The sequence below is a fragment of the Triturus cristatus genome, chromosome 9 (genome assembly GCF_964204655.1).
Source record: "Triturus cristatus chromosome 9, aTriCri1.1, whole genome shotgun sequence".
Classification (NCBI taxonomy): Eukaryota; Metazoa; Chordata; class Amphibia; order Caudata; family Salamandridae; genus Triturus; species Triturus cristatus.
The window spans coordinates 74,791,542-74,810,094 of NC_140592.1; the positions used below are offsets into that span (position 1 = coordinate 74,791,542).

The 18,553-nt window shown below is 43.7% G+C and overlaps 1 protein-coding gene across 6 annotated transcripts in view; it reads right to left on the bottom strand.

The window, feature by feature from the left end:
- GRIP2 (glutamate receptor interacting protein 2) overlaps window positions 1–18,553 on the bottom strand; it is a 687,757-nt gene that overhangs the window by 134,815 nt on the left and 534,389 nt on the right. For all 6 annotated transcript variants that reach the window (XR_014968484.1, XM_085624444.1, XM_085624443.1 and 3 more), the window contains exons 11-12: window positions 10,717–10,875; window positions 8,644–8,830 (exon numbers count right to left, since the gene is read on the bottom strand). Coding sequence is in view for 5 of the 6 variants with exons in the window: in XM_085624444.1 (XP_085480570.1) it covers window positions 8,644–8,830; window positions 10,717–10,875 (346 nt within the window). In the remaining variant the exon portion in view is untranslated. The remainder of the gene's footprint in view (window positions 1–8,643; window positions 8,831–10,716; window positions 10,876–18,553) is intronic.

The window sequence follows — 18,553 nt, forward strand, 5'->3', positions numbered from 1 at the left end:
TCTCCACAGTGTCAACACTCACTCTCCCTCTCCATCTCTTCCTTTCTTTCACTCCCACTCTTTCACTCAGTCTCTATCTCTTCCTTTCGCTCTCTCATGCTTTCTCTCTTTCTCGGTCTTCCTCTCTCTATCTTTCTTTCTCTCTCTCTCTCTTCCTCTCTCACACTTTCTCTTTCTCTCTTGCTTGTATCTCACTCTCTCTCGCTTTCTCGCTCTCACTCTTTCTCTGTCTCTCTCCTTTGCTGGACGCATGACACACCATATTATCTTTCTTTTTGTCTTGCAGGCTGTGATTCACAAATTGTCGAGAGATGACACGCCATACCTGTACCTACTTTTATTTTGTTCTTTTGTTAAAATAAAATGTTTTATATGTAAATCCATACATGACTAAGATTCTTATTTGTCTAACCTCACAAACATCGTCTTAATAATTGTACGACATTAGCCAATTTTTTACGTTCCAGATTCCCTAACGTGACTGTCATATTTGTTTGTGGGGGTGAGGTGAGATGGCGGACAAGGAGCTGCTGCTGGGGTGTGTCGGAGCAGTGTTGGGTGTCCGACCTGCATGATCGTTGGCTCCATTGCATCTGTTCTCAGAGACTTGCGAGCCGGCGGGCTGGCTCGTATATTAAGAGCTGCAAGCTGACTGGCTGGCTCGTAGAGGGAGAGCCGCGACCCGTCAGTTCGCAGAGGGAGAGCTGCGGACCAGCTCGCAGAGGAACACCTACGGGCCGACAGGTATAGGGAAAGGAGCGGGCCGTCAGCTTCCAAAGGGATAGCTGAGGAATAGTGATGTGGGAAGAGGGAATCTCGCAGAGAGAGACCCGCGGTATATTTCCAGTCTTGGCTTCACAGATAGAACTGCGAGCCCAAGAAGTCGCACCCGAAGAGCTGCGAGCTGACCGGTGGTTCGCAGAGGGAGACTTGCGGGTCCAAGAAGGTTGTTGGGGATATGCTGGTGATGTGGGAAGAGGGTGCGTTACCTGCTGATGTGGGGGGAGGCAGCGTGAAAGGGGTATCTCGCACAGACAGAGCTCCGGCATGTTTTCAAAGTTGCCTCGGACAGATGTGAACTGACGGACTGACTCACAAAATGGCTTTTCAATGCTCATATAGTGTGACTTATCAACAGTTCACACCCAGGCTCGCAGAGGGACAGCTGCGGCCTGTGGGCTCAACTCGCAGAGGGAGAACTATGGGCCGTCCGCTCCCAAAGGAACAGCAGCGTACTAGCTCGAAGAGGTAGAGGCACAGCAGCGTACTAGCTGGCAAAGGTAGAGAGCTGCGAGCCGACTGACCGGCTTCTAAAGGCATGGCTGCGAAGTGGTGATGTGGGGAGAGGGAGCACGAAACGGGAATCTCGCACAGCCAGAGCTCCGGTATACTTTCAGTATTGCCTCGCAGAGGTAGAACTACGGAGAGATACGAGCTGACGGACTGAATCACAGAATGGCTGCCAACACTTCCTAGTCTCAACAGTTCGCAGCCAATGAGCCGCAAGCTCATGCTCGAAATGCATCAACCAATCAGATGTCAGAATTCCCAAATATCGATATCTGTACAATATGATATTTCTCAAAAACTACTGAACGGATTTACCCCATTTAAACAAAAGTGTGCTTTCTGGACCACGACCTTTCTCCCTGCCAAATGTGGCGCGTCTTCTCGCAAAGAGGCACAGCAGCGTACTAGCTTGCAAAGGTAGAGAGCTGCGAGCCGACAGACTGCCTTCTAAAGGCATAGCTGCGAGCTGGTGATGTGGGTAGAAGGAGCATCTCGCACAGACAGAGCTCAGGTATATTAAATTGCCCCCGGCACCTTTGTTTTATATTTTCACTCGATGTGAGGCACAAGATGGCTGCTAACACTTCCTGGTTTGAAGAGTTAGCAGCCAATCAGAGGCAAGCTTGTGAGTTAGGCTCTGCCCAAATATATATTTTTCCCCCTCTAATATCTCAAAAACTACTGAACGGATTTACACCATTTCAACAAAAGTGTGCTTTCTGGACCAAGACCTTTCTCCCTGCCAAATTTGGCATCATTCCGTTCAGCAGTTTGACCTGTAGCCTTGTCTAAAGTTTCCTACGGAAAATGCACTGAGAAAACACGTTTTGTGACCCCCTTATTTCTCAGCCCCCCCTTGACCAATCACCCCCAAACTTTCAAGATAGGAGCTGATCAACAAAGAAATGTTTTGGAAAATTTCGTAAAGATTCGTCAAACGACGCCACAGTTATAAGCACATGAAAAAATGCTTTTCCTATGGAAACATGGTCCTAACTATAACTATCTACTGGTGACCGCCAGTAGAATATATACACACACACACATATATACACATATATACACACACACACATACACAAACACATTTACATATATATACACACATATACACACACATATATACACACATACACACACACATACATGCACATTTACATATACACATATATATTCATACATATATACACACACACACCGCACTCCTGGATCTACGGAGGACACCCCTGCTTGTAATACTGTACCGCGACGGAGTGATGACCTGTCTCCAAACAACTCAAGGTATTCTCATACAGGAGTTCCAGGGTTAAAATAATCACAGCCCACAACGCAATGGTGTTTCTGTATTACCGGCATCCACACCAGCGAAATCAATAAGATGTGCTAAGAAAAGTCATTGCTCACTACCTGGACCCTGCAGGCACACCAGGGAAATCTGGGGTTTCTCCAGCTCGCTCCAGTGCCGTTATGTGACAGTGCATCACAAGACAGTGGTGTTGTCGAAACTAAATTAGATGGACAGGATGAAGGGGCAGAGGTTTCATGATTTAAAAGTTGTAATATGAAATATATGTCAACACCTAGATGGAAATAAACTGTAATAAAGGCCTTTATATGAAACAATGGACCTCTACTGTGCAGGGTTGGATTGGGCTAAAAAAATCGGCCCGTGCACACCAAACAAAAGTGGCCCCCATATGCATATTTACTTTCCGCAAAACACCGTCTCAGCCAAGTTTTATGAAGAGAAAGGGGGTGGGGGGCATGTTTTATTAACTTCACTTAGATAAAAAAAAATGCACAGATTGGTTCACATTGCTGAGCCACACATGAATGCAAGTGAGACCACATCTACTCAGGCCCCCTGCCCCTGATCAATCAGCATACATTAATGGGTCGGCCCTGTGAGAGAAAGGGAGTGAGACTTCCGCCCATCTGCCTCTAGAAATGACACTCAGGCACCCACTGGGCCGCTGGCGCCATCCTAGCAGCACAGACAGCCCCCAGGCTGCCCAAAAAAGCGTCCACTGCTAGAACTCGGCTACCTGCCCTTCAGCCATTGCTCGAGTGCCCGCGTTACCAATCATGCCCTACTACTGTAAAACTGTTAATGGCCTGAAAGTATGCAGATGTATAGATCGCATTTCTTCACAGTTTTTTCCAATGTTTTCGCTTTATAATGATTCTCACCAGCACTTACATAAATTCATAAGTAACAGGCTTCTATAAATACAAAGATAACTTGATTTGCTGAGAGTTGGAGTAATTTCTCAGTACATTTTAGGAGATTTTAAATCCTTTATCACTGGTGCAAGTTCAATACATTTGAAATTTCAAACGACAAATGAGAGAAAAAAGGAAATAGCATAACGTATATTTGTAAAGCGCACGTTCACCCAAGGGCATCTTGGAACTGAAAAACAGATACTTGTTACCCAACTCAATGGTACTCATTTTATCGACCTCAGAAGGATGAAAGGCCGACTGGACCTGTTGGTATTTGAACTATTTGAACCTGTGACCATGAGGTCAAACACAGGCTTCTATAGTGAACGTGTTAGTCCACTGAGCCACCAGACCCAGGAAGATTAGAGAGAAATGCAATATACAACCTTTGAAAACTAGATTCACCAGCAACATGAACACCATGTATCCCCAAAAGAGCTGCTGAGCCAGTGACCGCAGCCACTGCACACGACGGCCCAGGTCACCCCTACACGAACCACCACCAGACGCAGGGCGCCGCTCCACGCGCCGGTCTCTGAGCCCGAGGCCAGTGCCTGTCCCAATTAGTCAGGATGACTGATTGGATAATCATTCTAATTTTGGCTGCTGGCTGCAAATTGATTGGTGGAGGGTGTTTTATACACGAGATGGGCAGTGCAGGGACATGATCCGGCACTAACGGGGGACGAACCAGAAGCTGGAACATCTGCATCCTCTAATGAGCTATCACAATGAATTGGCTTCCCTGGGCTCGTCTCTGACCTGAAAGGCCCTATCCTACGGGACAGGGAGGGGTCTGCATCGCCCCTCGGCCAATGTTCTTTTGGCGGCGGTCATTGCACACCCCACAGTGGCAATAGAATTGTGGGAGAGCTCAAGTAGCCAGGGGATAGGTCACCATAATGTTCAGGTTATGGTAAGCGTATTGTTGAAGTATAGTGCTTTGCCATCATTTTGCTCTGAAGCGCTTTAGAAATCTGGTGGCCTTTACAGCTCTGCGATTCTTGTTGATGAAAGTCAAAGCAGTACGTTGATACTGACCTGGCAAGTTTCCAGCCATATTTAAAGGGCCTCTATGGCATGGTTGAGGGGCACTTGCAGAGGTTACCAGCCAATAAGAGAAGCACTGAAGACATCATAAATTCATAGGGAGGGTAGAGCCAGGTCTAACTGAGACCTAAAAGCCAAAGAACAAGCCAAATAAACTACACCCTGCCATACCTTATAAGGACGTTGCACGTCGCCGAGGAGTTTCATGATCATATAAAGGATGAGGCTGAAGACTAAGTTCCTTCATAAGTTCATAGAATTCGTCAGTGCTTTGCACTATCATTATAATGTATGACAGGGGGTACTTTATTCCTTATAGTACATGGTCATACCATCACTTTTCCAAGAAACCATCTAAATCCTTTGTGTATTCCTCTTTCAAATTCATTATAGAGACAGATAAAAATGTAATCTGCACTTTGAAACTTAAGCACACAAAAAGCAGTTATTACTGAGGATGTGGTCCGTCGGCTAGACTGCCGACTTTGGTGCTGAAAACCAGGTTTCGAGCCTCGGGGTCGCGTCCACATCCTGTGATTCTGGGCAAATCACTTAATCTCCCCGTGCCTGAATGTGTAATGTAAATACGGTGCTCTTGTAAAGCGCTCCAATACCTTCGGGTCGAGTTCGCGCTATATAAATATGCAACAAAAAATAAAAAAAGAAACCTGAGAACCAATTTAATGTAAATTGTGTTAAAATGGTGTGACTCACATTGTGTAGAAACATGCAGAAGTTCCATATTTCTGGCAATAACCTATAGAGCAGTAAATACAAAACATACTACCATAAATATCCCCTTTCTGCAGATCACCTTTTCTTTTCAGAAAAAAAGCCATCAGAAGAGGGAAAAGATGGTTCTCATTTTTTGTTTAAACTGCTGCTGTAATAATGCCTCTCAATGCGGCTGCTCACCCTGGCAGCCGCAATATTAACATCACAACTCCACTGTAACATCTTATTGCATTTGAGCAGCTATATCATTTCTTTATTACAGGCGACTATAGAAGTCACAAGTCTACTGTAATAAGAAAATTAGAAACCGAGTTTTCGACAAGGATCCCAAGCTTCCATATATCATGTCAAGCTTCTTGTGTTACTACGCCCATTACCTGTGCTTTTAAGTCCTGCTTCTGGTGCGATAGGCAGAAGCTTCAACAGCTGAACATCAAAGAGATTATGGAGCTACAGAGAATGCGCAAAAGGGACAGTGGAGCCACACAGCAAGGAGATCATGGGGAGGGCCAGATGTCAAGTGAGCGTAGAACTAGGGAGGGTGCACAATACAGGCAGACAGCACGGTCAAACAGCTGCGGGCATGGAGAGGGCTAAATGGTGGAAAGTGAACACAGAGCTAGAGATCAGTAACTCCCATATATTTTAAAATTAGAAAGGTTTCAGAAAGACATCCCTTTTTACCCAAAAGGCCCTGCTTTGTAGCCATCAGTAGATATAAAAATGGTGAATATTATAATACATACGGAGACAAGATATTGAAATCTTTCAGGTATCTTATACAAATTTCTCTTCAAACATTATCCCTTGGAGGTCCTTCAGAATTTGACAGACATTGAAAAGAAGGCATAGGGAGGGGATTTGAATTATTTGGAATGCATCCAAGATGAACTTCAAGGGTCTCTCTCATGAGTGAAAGCTTCATACACTCACTCTTGATAAGAGATGTTATCTCTCTTGGAGCGTAGGACTTCTACTGAACTAGCTTGGTTTTGATCAGAGAAGGTCTTCAATATTAACAAATGAACTGCTCTAATCCCCTTACATTTACTTCTATATTATGTTGAACAAGGCAGATAGAGTTGACTTATTTTTGATTTGCAGATGATCGTTTTATTTCTCTTGCCCCTTTGATGACTGAACCACACTGCCCAACTTGTTTTCTCATCCAATTCGTAATGTAATTTGCATGCATATCTAGTCAAAATGTTGGCTTTCTTTGGGATAGCAGGAGTAGATGAAATCTGCTCCTTTTAAAGATGGAGTAGTTGTCGCTCAGGTTGTCCATCTTGATAGCTCTTCCACATGTTTCCCTGCACAGGACATGTCTATGCCCTGCAGTATTCCCTGCCTTTAAAAAGGTGCATGGCTACTGCTCAGGTCATCAGCTTCCATTCTTTCCCATTTGTCATAATTTTACACACTTAACAGCATCGCGGTCTTGCACTTGTTGCAGGGTGGATTACTGGGACTTTACTAACTCATATTTTTGTACACCCACCTCCATACACTGATTTTTGCTGTGTCTAAACACAAGACAAAAATACTTCACTTGTCACTTGGACACAACACCCACACACGTTCACACTGAATCACAACAAATCCTACACTCCTAGGATGCACTCCCGCACAGTGTACTGCCCCATTCGTCAAAAAGTTCACATCGTCATCCCACAAGATTGGCAGGAACCTCCTTATAGATGCCACAATACACCCCTGGACTGGATCATATGTACAGAGTGTGATAGCTGGGCTTCCCAATGCAATCAAAATAGAATTCGAAATCGTATGGTAGATTGCTCCCTTAATTCACAGCGACTTCTAACATGGCAATATACATTTAAAATATGAACTAATTTGTAGGCCTGGTTGGAAAATTCCATTCTGCTTGCGGAATTTGGTAATTTCGCGTTCCTCTGTATTGCCAAAAATCCCGCTATCCGCGGCTTCGCGGAATTCTTTGCTTGCTCGTGCTTTCAAAATGCGTGTTCACGAGATATTTCTCCCCGAGCACGCAAACAGCGTTCGCGAACAGGAAAAAAGCATCGCAAATGGGCGGAACATGCAATTCCGCATGTTCGCGGAAATTTTGCGTGTTAGCGGAGATATTTTACCATTTCACGGAGCTTTGCGTAGCACGACTACGCAAATTCTGCCCACCCCTACTAATTTGTTGGCTCTTGGCCCATCTCTTCCATTGTTTTTGACAAGCAATGATCTAATATCGCACTATTGTTGCCACCAATGTTGCCCCTGTCAAGGCTTAAAGACATCAAAGCAAGCTTAATTGTCTTAAATAGTCTGTGTTTATCACTAGTAAACTGTTATACCCAATTGGCCTCTTTTTCCTAGAAAGCGGACGTCATTCAGATCACCACCACCACCTCCTTGGAAGGATAAGCTATACAGATTTCTCACATACTCTACCACTAAGATAATCCTATCGACCTTCGGTCACTCTCGAGAAGTTCCATCTCTCAGATTATTTTCAGTGTTTCAGCCTCACCTTCTTTTTGGGCAGAGTACTGAGAGACCAATCAGAAGTCCCATTCATCTCTCCACCATCATTACTTCAATGGTCATAGCTTCCAGATTTCAACCACTGAACAGCCAAAAAGCCTCACTCTTCTTTTACTCTGTTAAAAAAAGCCACAGATCTACAAATCCTCCCATTTGGCCTCCCATGTAATGGTGGACTATACCCCCTTACCTCTAGAAAAGGTCTAACCCTTTAGGCTGCACAAACTGTTTATTCAACCGGGATTCATCGTCACCTTTCCATTCAGCCACCAGGTTGACACGTTCACCTAAAACTTTAGGACTCCATTCATAGTCTTATCAGACTTTTGAATCACCCGATGTCCTAGACCCCTTGAAGTCCAAATTATCACCCTTTGTAACCCCGAAGGGTAATTGAAATATTCCTGTCTGACCACGGAACACTCTCCAGACCTCAAGAACCCACCCCTGCCCAGGCAAAGGTCTCCTTAGCCTGGTTGGCCCACCACCCCCAACAGCAATAAGTGGCAACATCAGAAAGACCAATGTACATAGGTCAGAATGGACAATCGCCTGTAATTTATCATTCATTATACCACGTGCATCTCCTTAAACTAGCACCATGCAATTAAGGTTGATGCTGCCACAGTAAGTCACAATCTACATGCATCATTCTCTGTGTATCCCATATATACCATTTCAGGTAGAAATACTGATCCAATCAATACAAAATACTATGCTGTAAATGAGTAAAGTATGATGCACTTTTGGCTAGGAAGACTAAAGGGTCATATTTGGAGTAAAAAAAAAAACAAATACCCCGTGTCGAGCACGGTCACAGTACCTCTCTGCTGGACTATCTGGCTCGATGAAGCGGATAAGGGGAGGCGAGGACAGAGTTTCTGTGGCAAAGATTCCTCCTTGAAGCTGCAGTCCAAACCCATTCAGAGGATCTCCCCGCAGCACCACCTCCGTGGTCTCAGTGTGGATGATCTGGCCCCCGGGACCAACGGTACTAGACGCCAGAGAAACTGAAATGATAAACTGCAATCAGTAGGGGAAATTGTGCTACTGGAGCCTTCCCACTGCATCACAAAGCCCATACACAGATTACATCATTGATTCACTTATTGCTTTATTGCATTTTTTTTTTGGTAGAGTTTTATAGAGCGCTAACTAGACCCGAAGGTATCAGAGTGCTATACACGAGCACCAGTTCTGTTACACAAGGACACATTCATTTTTTGTTAGGCACGGGGAGATTAAGTGATTTGCCCAGAATTACAGGATGTTGAGCATCGTTGCCAAGACTTGGACCCGGTTTCTCAGCTTCGTGGTCCACCGCTCTAGCCGCAAGGCTACATCCTCTCCCCATATTAAGATACTTTGCATCTTCAACACAAATACTTCTGTCTAGCTACATTATCTTTATTAAACTACACTTTTGTAGTAAAGTCTGGGTGTGTGAGATCTCTTGTTTGATTTAAAATATTTTGCTCACTGTTCTTGGCAATGTTAAATCTTGTTGCGGGTCTTGCGTGGACCACGGTGAACAGCGAGAAATATGAAACAACCCCAACTTAACTGGTTTCCTAAACTGCTCACAATAGGCTTCCTTTATAAATTCCCTTCTACTCTATAGATTGCCCCTGGTCTTACCAGTCACAGATGCACAGTCATCAAAGTCTAGTGATGACCAGGATCCCACAAATTCCTGTTGAGGATTGGGGTAAACAATGCAAATTATTTTGTGCTAAAATACTAATATACTCTACATTTCTAACGGTGCCTATCTTTACTCTGCGCCATCTCTCATTGCCTGTGTCTGAAACAAGACTAATTAAGACCGTTCTCTTGCATACATTAATGTAACACAGGTCCTCAGGGTGTTCAATCACGAATGTACCATGGGTTCCTCTCCCTGTGAATCTGCTCAAAATGTTATAACACCCTGAGACAAGGGCCTGGTGAACCATTTCAATGCCCGGGTTTCTTGATAAGCTAGGTGGACATGTCCAAGGTTATTGTTACATGTTCTGGTTGGATTTGGGTTTCTCCAAACAGTCATTGTTCTTATACCTTTTTACAGCAAAGCATACTTTGCTTTTCATATACCTGAAATGGCATATTTTGATTGAAGCCAGTGCTGGACTTGTTAACATATGCTTGCCCTTAAAGCCCCGGAGAAACAGTACTCTGATATGGATTACAACTCATCGTTACAGATATCTTCCAAATACTAAATCTCATTATGGATGTTTAACCATCATAATGCCTGCAAAAGCAGAGGGAGAAACTCACTTGTCCAACCTTAGCCCCTCAACCATGTTCTTGCAGAGGGAGATCTTGCTTCAGGAATTAAGAAGGGCTCATATAGTGCAGTATATATGCAATTCTTGCTTTTGCCTTCATGACCTTCAAGAACAGGGCAGTGCCAGGTGTACCCAAGCGGCAAGTCGGGTGCAGTTTCTGCCTTTTAAGACTACCCCTAAGTGACCGCCGTAGTCATCAGCTACCAACAAAGGCTGATTCCCCACACTAGGGGTGTGCTAAAGGCCAATATATTGTATTGATCCTCAATGACCCTTCTAATATTCACTTATTGTTTCTCTTTTAACAGTGATTGTAGTGGACATCGAAATTGCCACAATGCATATAGGGGAGTCAGATGGGACATTGAATATTTGGTCATACATCAGCAGGAAAGACAGGAAAAATCCAAAACTCGCCTCAAGTATCCTTTACAGAAACACACTTCAGTCTAATCCTGCTTAATATAAGGCACAATGACCAACCAGCCTGCACAAACATAGTACATCGCTAGCTGAGAGACTATGTCCTGTACTGTGATGCAGTGCCATTCATGCTTGGTCAGAACCTACAGAAGCAAGCAGAGCAATGTGAAGGACCGTCTTACTTGAGCTCTTATGCTCCTTCCTCCGTTGCCTCCGTCTCATCATGGTGGCTCGCGGGCTCATAGTATTGTTAGTACGAGGTAGAGTGTTGGAGTTCTGGCTGGGAAAACCCGGGGCATTCATGTTCATTGAGGCAGATGAGAAGTTGGCAGCAACAAGTGCTGTTGACAAAGAATAATACAACACAAATCAGCACACGCTTGTAAAATTAAGACTTGAAGTACTGAAGTGAATTACACTGCCACTGTCTGGCAGCACCTCCTTGATGGTATAACCACAGAGACAATGAAAGAAAACTTTGAAGCCTAAGGTAATGCGGCATTTCACAGCCCCCTCCCCATTGCTCAAGGAGCCATTTACAAGCTATTGGAGAGGGTTTATCAGTGTAGGTCCAGAAGTGTAGCATTTAACCACCAGTGATGTATGCTATTAGGTCAATTGCATACATATTTATTTCATATGGATAACTTGACAATTTGGCATTGATCCAACGTACTTGGCCTTATGTGGATAACTGCGTTCTAGTACAAATTGCAACCCCATTTTCTGGTGCCAATCAGATTTACCACATAATCAACCATGTGGGGTCTTGAAAGCAGCAGAAAGAATACAGAAGGGAACTGCTTTAGTCACATGGATGATCCGTAAATACCAGGGGCGGCCGCGCCATTCGAGTAGAGGAGCGCCGCATCCTCTGACACCAGCAGAAAATAAAACGATAATAAAACTGGTTTAAAAAACATTTTATTATCATTTTATTTTAATCTCCTGGACCCACCCCCAGGACTCTGATGAGTATTGGGGGCGGGTCCAGGGGATGACACTGCTGTGGGGGAGTGGTGGGCACTTCCGTCACTTTGCATGAGGTGTTTGCCGGCCGTCTCAGGCCAGCCAAACCCCATATGTGCAGTGAAGCTCTCTCTATCCCCAGCTGTGTTGCTGGGGCTGGAGAGAGCAGGCACAGGCTCCCAGTCTGCCTAACAGCGCAAGTTGCATGGGAGAGCAGCTTCAGGATTGGCTGCAGGGCAGGCTGGGAGGCGGTGCCTAGGGCCAGAAGGAGGACAAGGCGATGCGCGGGAGACGGCGGCGGCAAGGTAAGTTTATTTTCAGTTTTTGCCCCCCAAACCCTCCCCACCTTCCTCCTTCCCTCCTCCGGCCCGGCCCAGCCCCCCCCTTAGACAGGGGATGAGCCGCTATGGTAAATACATCACTTTGACTTAGGCTTACAAAAGTCCAGTAAGATTATTTAAAAATCTTCATGGTCATTAACGAGAATTAAAATGTTCTCTCTTCAGTGCAATATAGCTCTTCAATCTCTCAATCAATCAAGGAAGGATTTATAAAGTGTGGCATATCACACATGAGGGTCTCAAGGTGCTGGAGTTGCAAGCTGCTGCGTGGTGATCTTGTTTATTCGAACAGCCAGGTCTTGAGTTCTTTCCTGAATTACCTAAGCAAAGAGGTGGTCCTGAGGTGGAGGGGTAGGTCATTCTAAGCTTTGGCCGCCAAAGCGGATCCAAAGGGTGTCTGCGAGGAAGAGGGAGGCGGATTGAAGGCGTCTGGTCGGTTGGTGAAAGGTCATGCATATGTTGATGTATGCTGGTCCTTCATTGTGCAGGTCGTTTTATGCGTGGGTCAGTACCTTGCACTGGCATCTCTGCTGGATCAGTAGCTAGTATAGTTTTTTGAGGTGAGGTGTGATGTGAGTCCATCTGGGGAGGTCGAGGCTGACATCTTGTCATGGAAGAAGTCCGCAAGGGTGTCACATAGGTCTTGGGAATGGGTGATGTTTTTGGTGACTGAGGTTGTAGTACTCCTTCACGATGGCGAAGAACTCCTTGATGTGGTTTGTGCTGGCTTCGATGTGGTCAACTAGGGTATTTGTTTTTCAGGAGGTGTGGTACTAGTTGAGTGCCGTCTTGAAGGGGGTATGGTCTCCTATGGATTTTAGCTTCGCGGTGAACCAGGCAAGTCTTTTGGTAGGTCCTTTGGGTTTGGCTGGCTTGCCAGAGGAGATTGTATTGGCGCATTCTGTGATCCATTGGGAGAAGTTCTTCGCAGCTTTTTCTAAGTTGGATGCTGTGTCTGGGAGGTGAGAGTTGAGAGCATTGTTCCGCTGGTCTTCCGCCATCCTTTTCCAGTTTCTATGAATGGAGATGGGGGGCATAGTGCCTGTGTTGGTAGGTAATGAGACGATTAAGTGGATGCCATAGAAGTCAGGCCAGGTGAGCTGAGAGACGTGGTTGTACTTGACTGTCACTGAATGTGAAAATGTGGTCGAGCAGGTGTCTCGTGATGTGGGTAGGGTCAGTGACAAGTTACTTGAAGCTTATTCTTTCAAGGAAGTTGGTAGTGACACGCACTGCATTGCCAATGTCTGAACAAAGCAAAAAGTATTAAGGGAGGCTAAAAAGGTTCAGCAATAGTTTTACAAATCATGCATATGGGTTTTGGAAGTGTACTCTGAGTTTGGCTGGTTAAAGCAGCATGTACTTTTTGTTCATGGCCCGTAGTTTATTTCACCTGCTCGAAGGACTTCTGCTGACAATGTACTAGTGTGGCATAATGAAGGAAAATTAGGATCTTTTGTGAGAACCAGTTCCCGGTCTCTATAGTTCAGGAAGCAGGACATTAGTTATGCAGCTATACTGCTATACTTCGCAGCACCAAAAGTCATAACCAAAAAACTCCTAGTCATGCAGAACGCGGCAGCTCATCCCCAGACAGCTCTGCCCAGAAGGTTCTGGCCACCCTCCACTGGCTACCAGTCAAGCAGAGGGTCAGATTAAAATACCTATGCATAGCACATAGGGCACTTCAAACCAAAGGCCCCTTCATCCTTCGACCTTTGATCCCTCCTTACACCCAGAGCAGAAGCCTCAGATCTACTAATGCTAGATTGGCCAATTGCCCAACTATACAAAGAGCAAGAAGCAGAGGTCACTCATTCGGCTACTATGTGGCCAAGCTATGGAACTCCCTCCCCTATACAATGCAGCTCATGGACAAAACAGTTTCGGAAATCTCTAAAAACATGGCTATTCGACAACTAAAATACATTAAACCGCCTTGAGCGTAGTGGTGTAGTATGTGTTGCGTTGTAAGCGCTGGGATACCCAAGGGTAGCTATGCGCTCAATAAATGTGCATATAATTGAATTATTGCTCCGGGTGAAGCCACCCCGGGTGGGGAAGAGTCATCACTAGGTCCCGGTGATCACTCTCTATCAATCAATACGTTTGTAGAGTGCGCTACTCACCCGTGAGGGTCTGAAGGCGCTGAAGGGAGGGGGGTGCCGCTATTGCTCGAATAACCAGGTCTTGAGGTGTTTCCTGAAGGTGAGATGGTCCTGGGTCAGTCGTAGGTGTGCGGGGAGGGAGTTCAATGTTTTGGCGGCCACGTAGAAAACCGATCTTCCTCCGGTGGTGGTTCTGCGAGTCTGTGGGACGGTGGCGAGGGCGAGGCTGGTGGAGCGGAGCTGGCGGGTGGGAGTGTAGAACGAGAGGCGGCTGTTGAGATATTCGGGGCCCATGTCGTGGAGTGCTTTGTGTGCGTGGGTGAGGAGTCTGAACGTGATCCTCTTGCTGACGGGGAGCCAGTGCAGGTTTCTCAGGTGGGCGGATATGTGGCTGTGGCGAGGGATGTCGAGGATGAGTCGTGCGGAGGCGTTCTGTATGCGCTGAAGTCGTTTCTGAAGTTTGGCTGTGGTTCCTGCGTATAGGGCGTTTCCTTAGTCCAGTCGGCTGGTGACGAGGGCCTGGGTGACGATCTTTCTGGTTTCGGTGGGGATCCACCAGAAGATTTTTCGGAGCATGTGCAGGGTGTTGAAGCAAGAGGACGAGACGGCATTGACTTGCTTGGTCATTGTGAGGGAGGAGTCCAGGATGAATCCCAGGTTGCGAGCGTGGTCCCAGGGTGTCGGCGCGGAGCCCAGCACTGTGCGTGGTCCGAGGGTGTCGGCGCAGAGCCCAGCACTGTGGGCCACAAGGAGTCGTTCCAGGCGGATGGGGATTGTCCGAGGATGAGGACCCCCGTCTTGTCTGAGTTCAGCTTCAGGCGACTGAGCTTCATCCATTCTGCGACTATCAGAAAACATGTTGACAGCTGTTACATGGGTAGAAAGGTATGGAGCCAGTTTTGGACAAATTGTTAAGGATGGGAATCCTCCACTCCCTCCGCGAAGCCCAGGAAGTGCAGGTTGTTTCTCCTGGAAAACTACTAAGATTGCTAAGTTTGGCTAAGATCCATAACCGTGTCTTCTAGTGTGCAATGTGAGCCTCCGCTGCTGTAATACGGACTCTGGTTTTACGCAGGTCTTGCCTAAGTAACACCACGTCTGCCCCCACTTCACCTATTTGTTTCTAGGGCCTTTCGGGAGGATTAAATTGCCTTTGGGATACATCACTTCTCGGTGCCAGGCCACCCATTTTTAATTGAGGCTTCACCTCCCATTATGCCCTCCTGTGTGGGTTGTGTCAGTGGATTTTACATTTTAAAGTGTATGAATGGCAGGAAAATAAAGTATTGAGATTTTAGATCAGATTTATAATATACAGATTACATTTTTTAAGTTAGAACTTTTTATATAAAAGAGTATTAGTAGGTTCATATTTTTAGTGTTTACTGAAATATTAGAATATCTAATAGTAATTTTATATTTTAAAATTTTTATCTATAATGTATGTACATAAGTTTAAATGTGAATTTGGTTTATAATATTTGAAGATTTTAGTGTCAGTCTTTTCTCAAACGATTATAGATTGCAGTGTGAGTATTATATGTTAATCCTTTAGTGTCCAAAACTTCCCATGAGTTGGTTTAGATTGGAGTGGGAACAGTGAATGCCACCCCTTTAGCAACCAGCACCTTCTTCAAGTTGGTTTAGATTGGAGTGGGAATACCAAATCTCACCCCTTTAGTGTCCAACAGTTTCCCAAGTTGGTCTAGATCGGAGTGAGAATAGTAAACATCACCTCTTTAGTGTCCGACACTTTCCCAATTTGGTTTAGATTGGAGCGGGAATAGCAAATGTCACCCCTTTAGTGTATACAATTTTTTGTTTTAATTTAGTATAATAAAAAGATTTCACATTTAAAAAATATGTATATAATTTAAGATTTATTGTACAGATTTACATTCTAACATTTTTTAAAAGTAAAATAAAAGTATTACATAGTGAAGCAAAAAAAATGAAATTGGACACTAAACAAACAGAAATACATCATATTTTATATATTTGTATAATGTCATTTTTAATTCCTTACTATTCATATACATTTCTTAACCTTTTTAATTAATTTTTTTCACATTACTTAAAACAAATGTATTCGTATATATTAAATAGTACATATTTTACACTATTTGGTTTATACTTTACAATTTTCTAACGTTTTTCATGACATTGTTTGACCAGTTTAGCATTTTAAAAAAAGGTATTACTTTTTTAAAAACATTTATTAAACATTTTAATATATTTCCTATTTATTTCTATGGGGAGATGTTTTTTTAAAATGGCATTTGTCTGTCATTTTCATCACCGCTACCTTTTATTTTGTAGTCCATTTGTGTTATTTGGGGTCATTATTCCAGGAATCAAGTCACAGTTAGTTGCTGCTGTTCGTTGGAACAGGTAAGTCCTTTTTTTAACGGTTTTGGGAGTAGGGGGAATTTAGGATGCACATTTAAAAGTGGAGTACAATGTTTTAGTGTTTTTTGTATACTTAGATGTGTTTTTGATCGTATTTTACACTGTTTTGTCATTTTGCATTTTTTTTTTAAATGTGATGTGAGCATATGAATATTTTACTTAATATTAATTAATATTTAAATTATTTGATGTTAGTTATAATTTGATGATTAAGTGTTGTGTAACCTATCTTGCAGGTTTTTGTTCCCAAACAATTTCTGTGGGAGTCTACCTTTTTTTAATTCTTTTATAAAGATCTGTTTTTTTCAATTTTACTTGAGCGGTCTTTAAAAAACACAAAAAACTTTTTAGATTTAATGTCTTACTTTTTTCTGTGGGTGGGAAATGTGATATTATATTGTTGAGGCTATGTGTATGCTATTATGTGCAATTGTTTTGACTGTTGTGTTTATTTGATGTTATGTATAGAATTTGTTGACATTGGTTGGTGGATTATGGTTTTAAAAAAAAATGTAATATATATATATATATATATATATATAACCATATCAGTGTTTAACACCTTTTTGATTTTATATAATTATTTCACAGATGTAATAAAATATTTTTGTTAAAAATTATAAAAGAAAAATGATTTGATGGATCAGAGTTTGTTGCAGTTTTTGGGGTTTTTGGTAGGCTAATATTTTATTTATAATTTGCTTCTGGCCAATATTTCCAAATAATGTAGCCCTTTGTTATTTATGAAGAATTTGACGTTAAATTGTAGCATGTGATACATTATTTTATTTGCCTAGTTTATGACCAATTTTGGTAACAGATTGCTCTATCCTTAGTTCGTGATAGATTTGCTCTTTTTGTAATACTTCAATACATTTTAATAATATAGATTTAGTCCTGCCTAGTGTGGATTGGAAAGCATGGTGACATACCTCCACTGCGTTGTTTGTTTTAGCTTTTTGTGCTGAGGTGCTGTCAGACATTCCACCATGGTATCTGGTACTTTGCTTGGCGTCTGTGTCCAGACTGATTCAGTCTGCCAACCCATGTATCTTCAAAATAGTCCATTAGAGGCTACGTTTTTCTTCATTTTGTTGGTAGAAACAACTTTCTATTAGTAAGTTATAGTGGCTGATTCCCTCTGTAACAGGGATGTAGGCTAGTGCCATCATTTTCTTGATTTCGAAAGCTAATTGGCTGTTAGTTGACCATTCTACACTTAGGCCATTATTAAGAGTCTGGCGGTCCGGGCTGCGATGGTGGCAGTCTCATGACCACCCTATTACGATAAGGGCGATCAGATCACCATTGCCCCATCACATCCACCAGGGTATCACCGTTCCCTGGTGGTTTGCAGTGGTTTTCATGGCAGTTACACCGTCATGAAGACCGTGGTGGAGAGGAAACAAAGGGGTCCCTACAGGGCCCCCTAGCACTTCACCCCCTATGGATGCAAACGCGGGGAAAAACATGTGCCCCCCTGTGTGCATGTGCACAGTTCCTGCACGGCATGGACTTTAAAGTCCATGCCATGCAGAAACTGTTTGACGTTGCTATTGAAGTGCCCATTTTCAGGGCACCACCGTGGGAACGCCAAACACAAAGCCTGCCAGACAGGAGGAAACTCCTAATATGGTGAGGGGTCTGACCACAGCTTTTGCAGTGCGGCAGACCTGGCACCACACCTCTAATGTCGTAGTCAGGCCCTTACTGTAGATTTTTGGAGGTGTAACCATATACTTTGATTAAAGTGATAGAAACAGTCTTGCATGGCTGAGTGGGAGTATATTTTTAAATTGTTTGAATCATAGCTTGTTCAAAGTCTATGATTATTTGTTGGGAGTAATAGTCATTTGTATGTTATACGTGATTTAGGAGTACATAGTAGGTGCTGCTTTGTTTGTCTGGTAGTAAAGCATATACAAAAGGGATATTGGTATTTTCATATTCACCATGTATGGTGTACATGTAAGTGAATGGTTTGGGATGCATTGTGAAGGTCCCATCCATCGTCCAGGTTTGGCATTGGGTAAGGTTCATTAAGTTGTTTGCTGCACCGAGAAGTAGGATTTGTTTTTCCTCATTTAAATTGTTATGTAAAAGGAAGGAATTCTGATTATGTGTTATTTTTAAATGGTCAGGAATATCTATTGCTTGGTATGCTCTGGTGGAGGTGGAGTATCGCAGGTGGC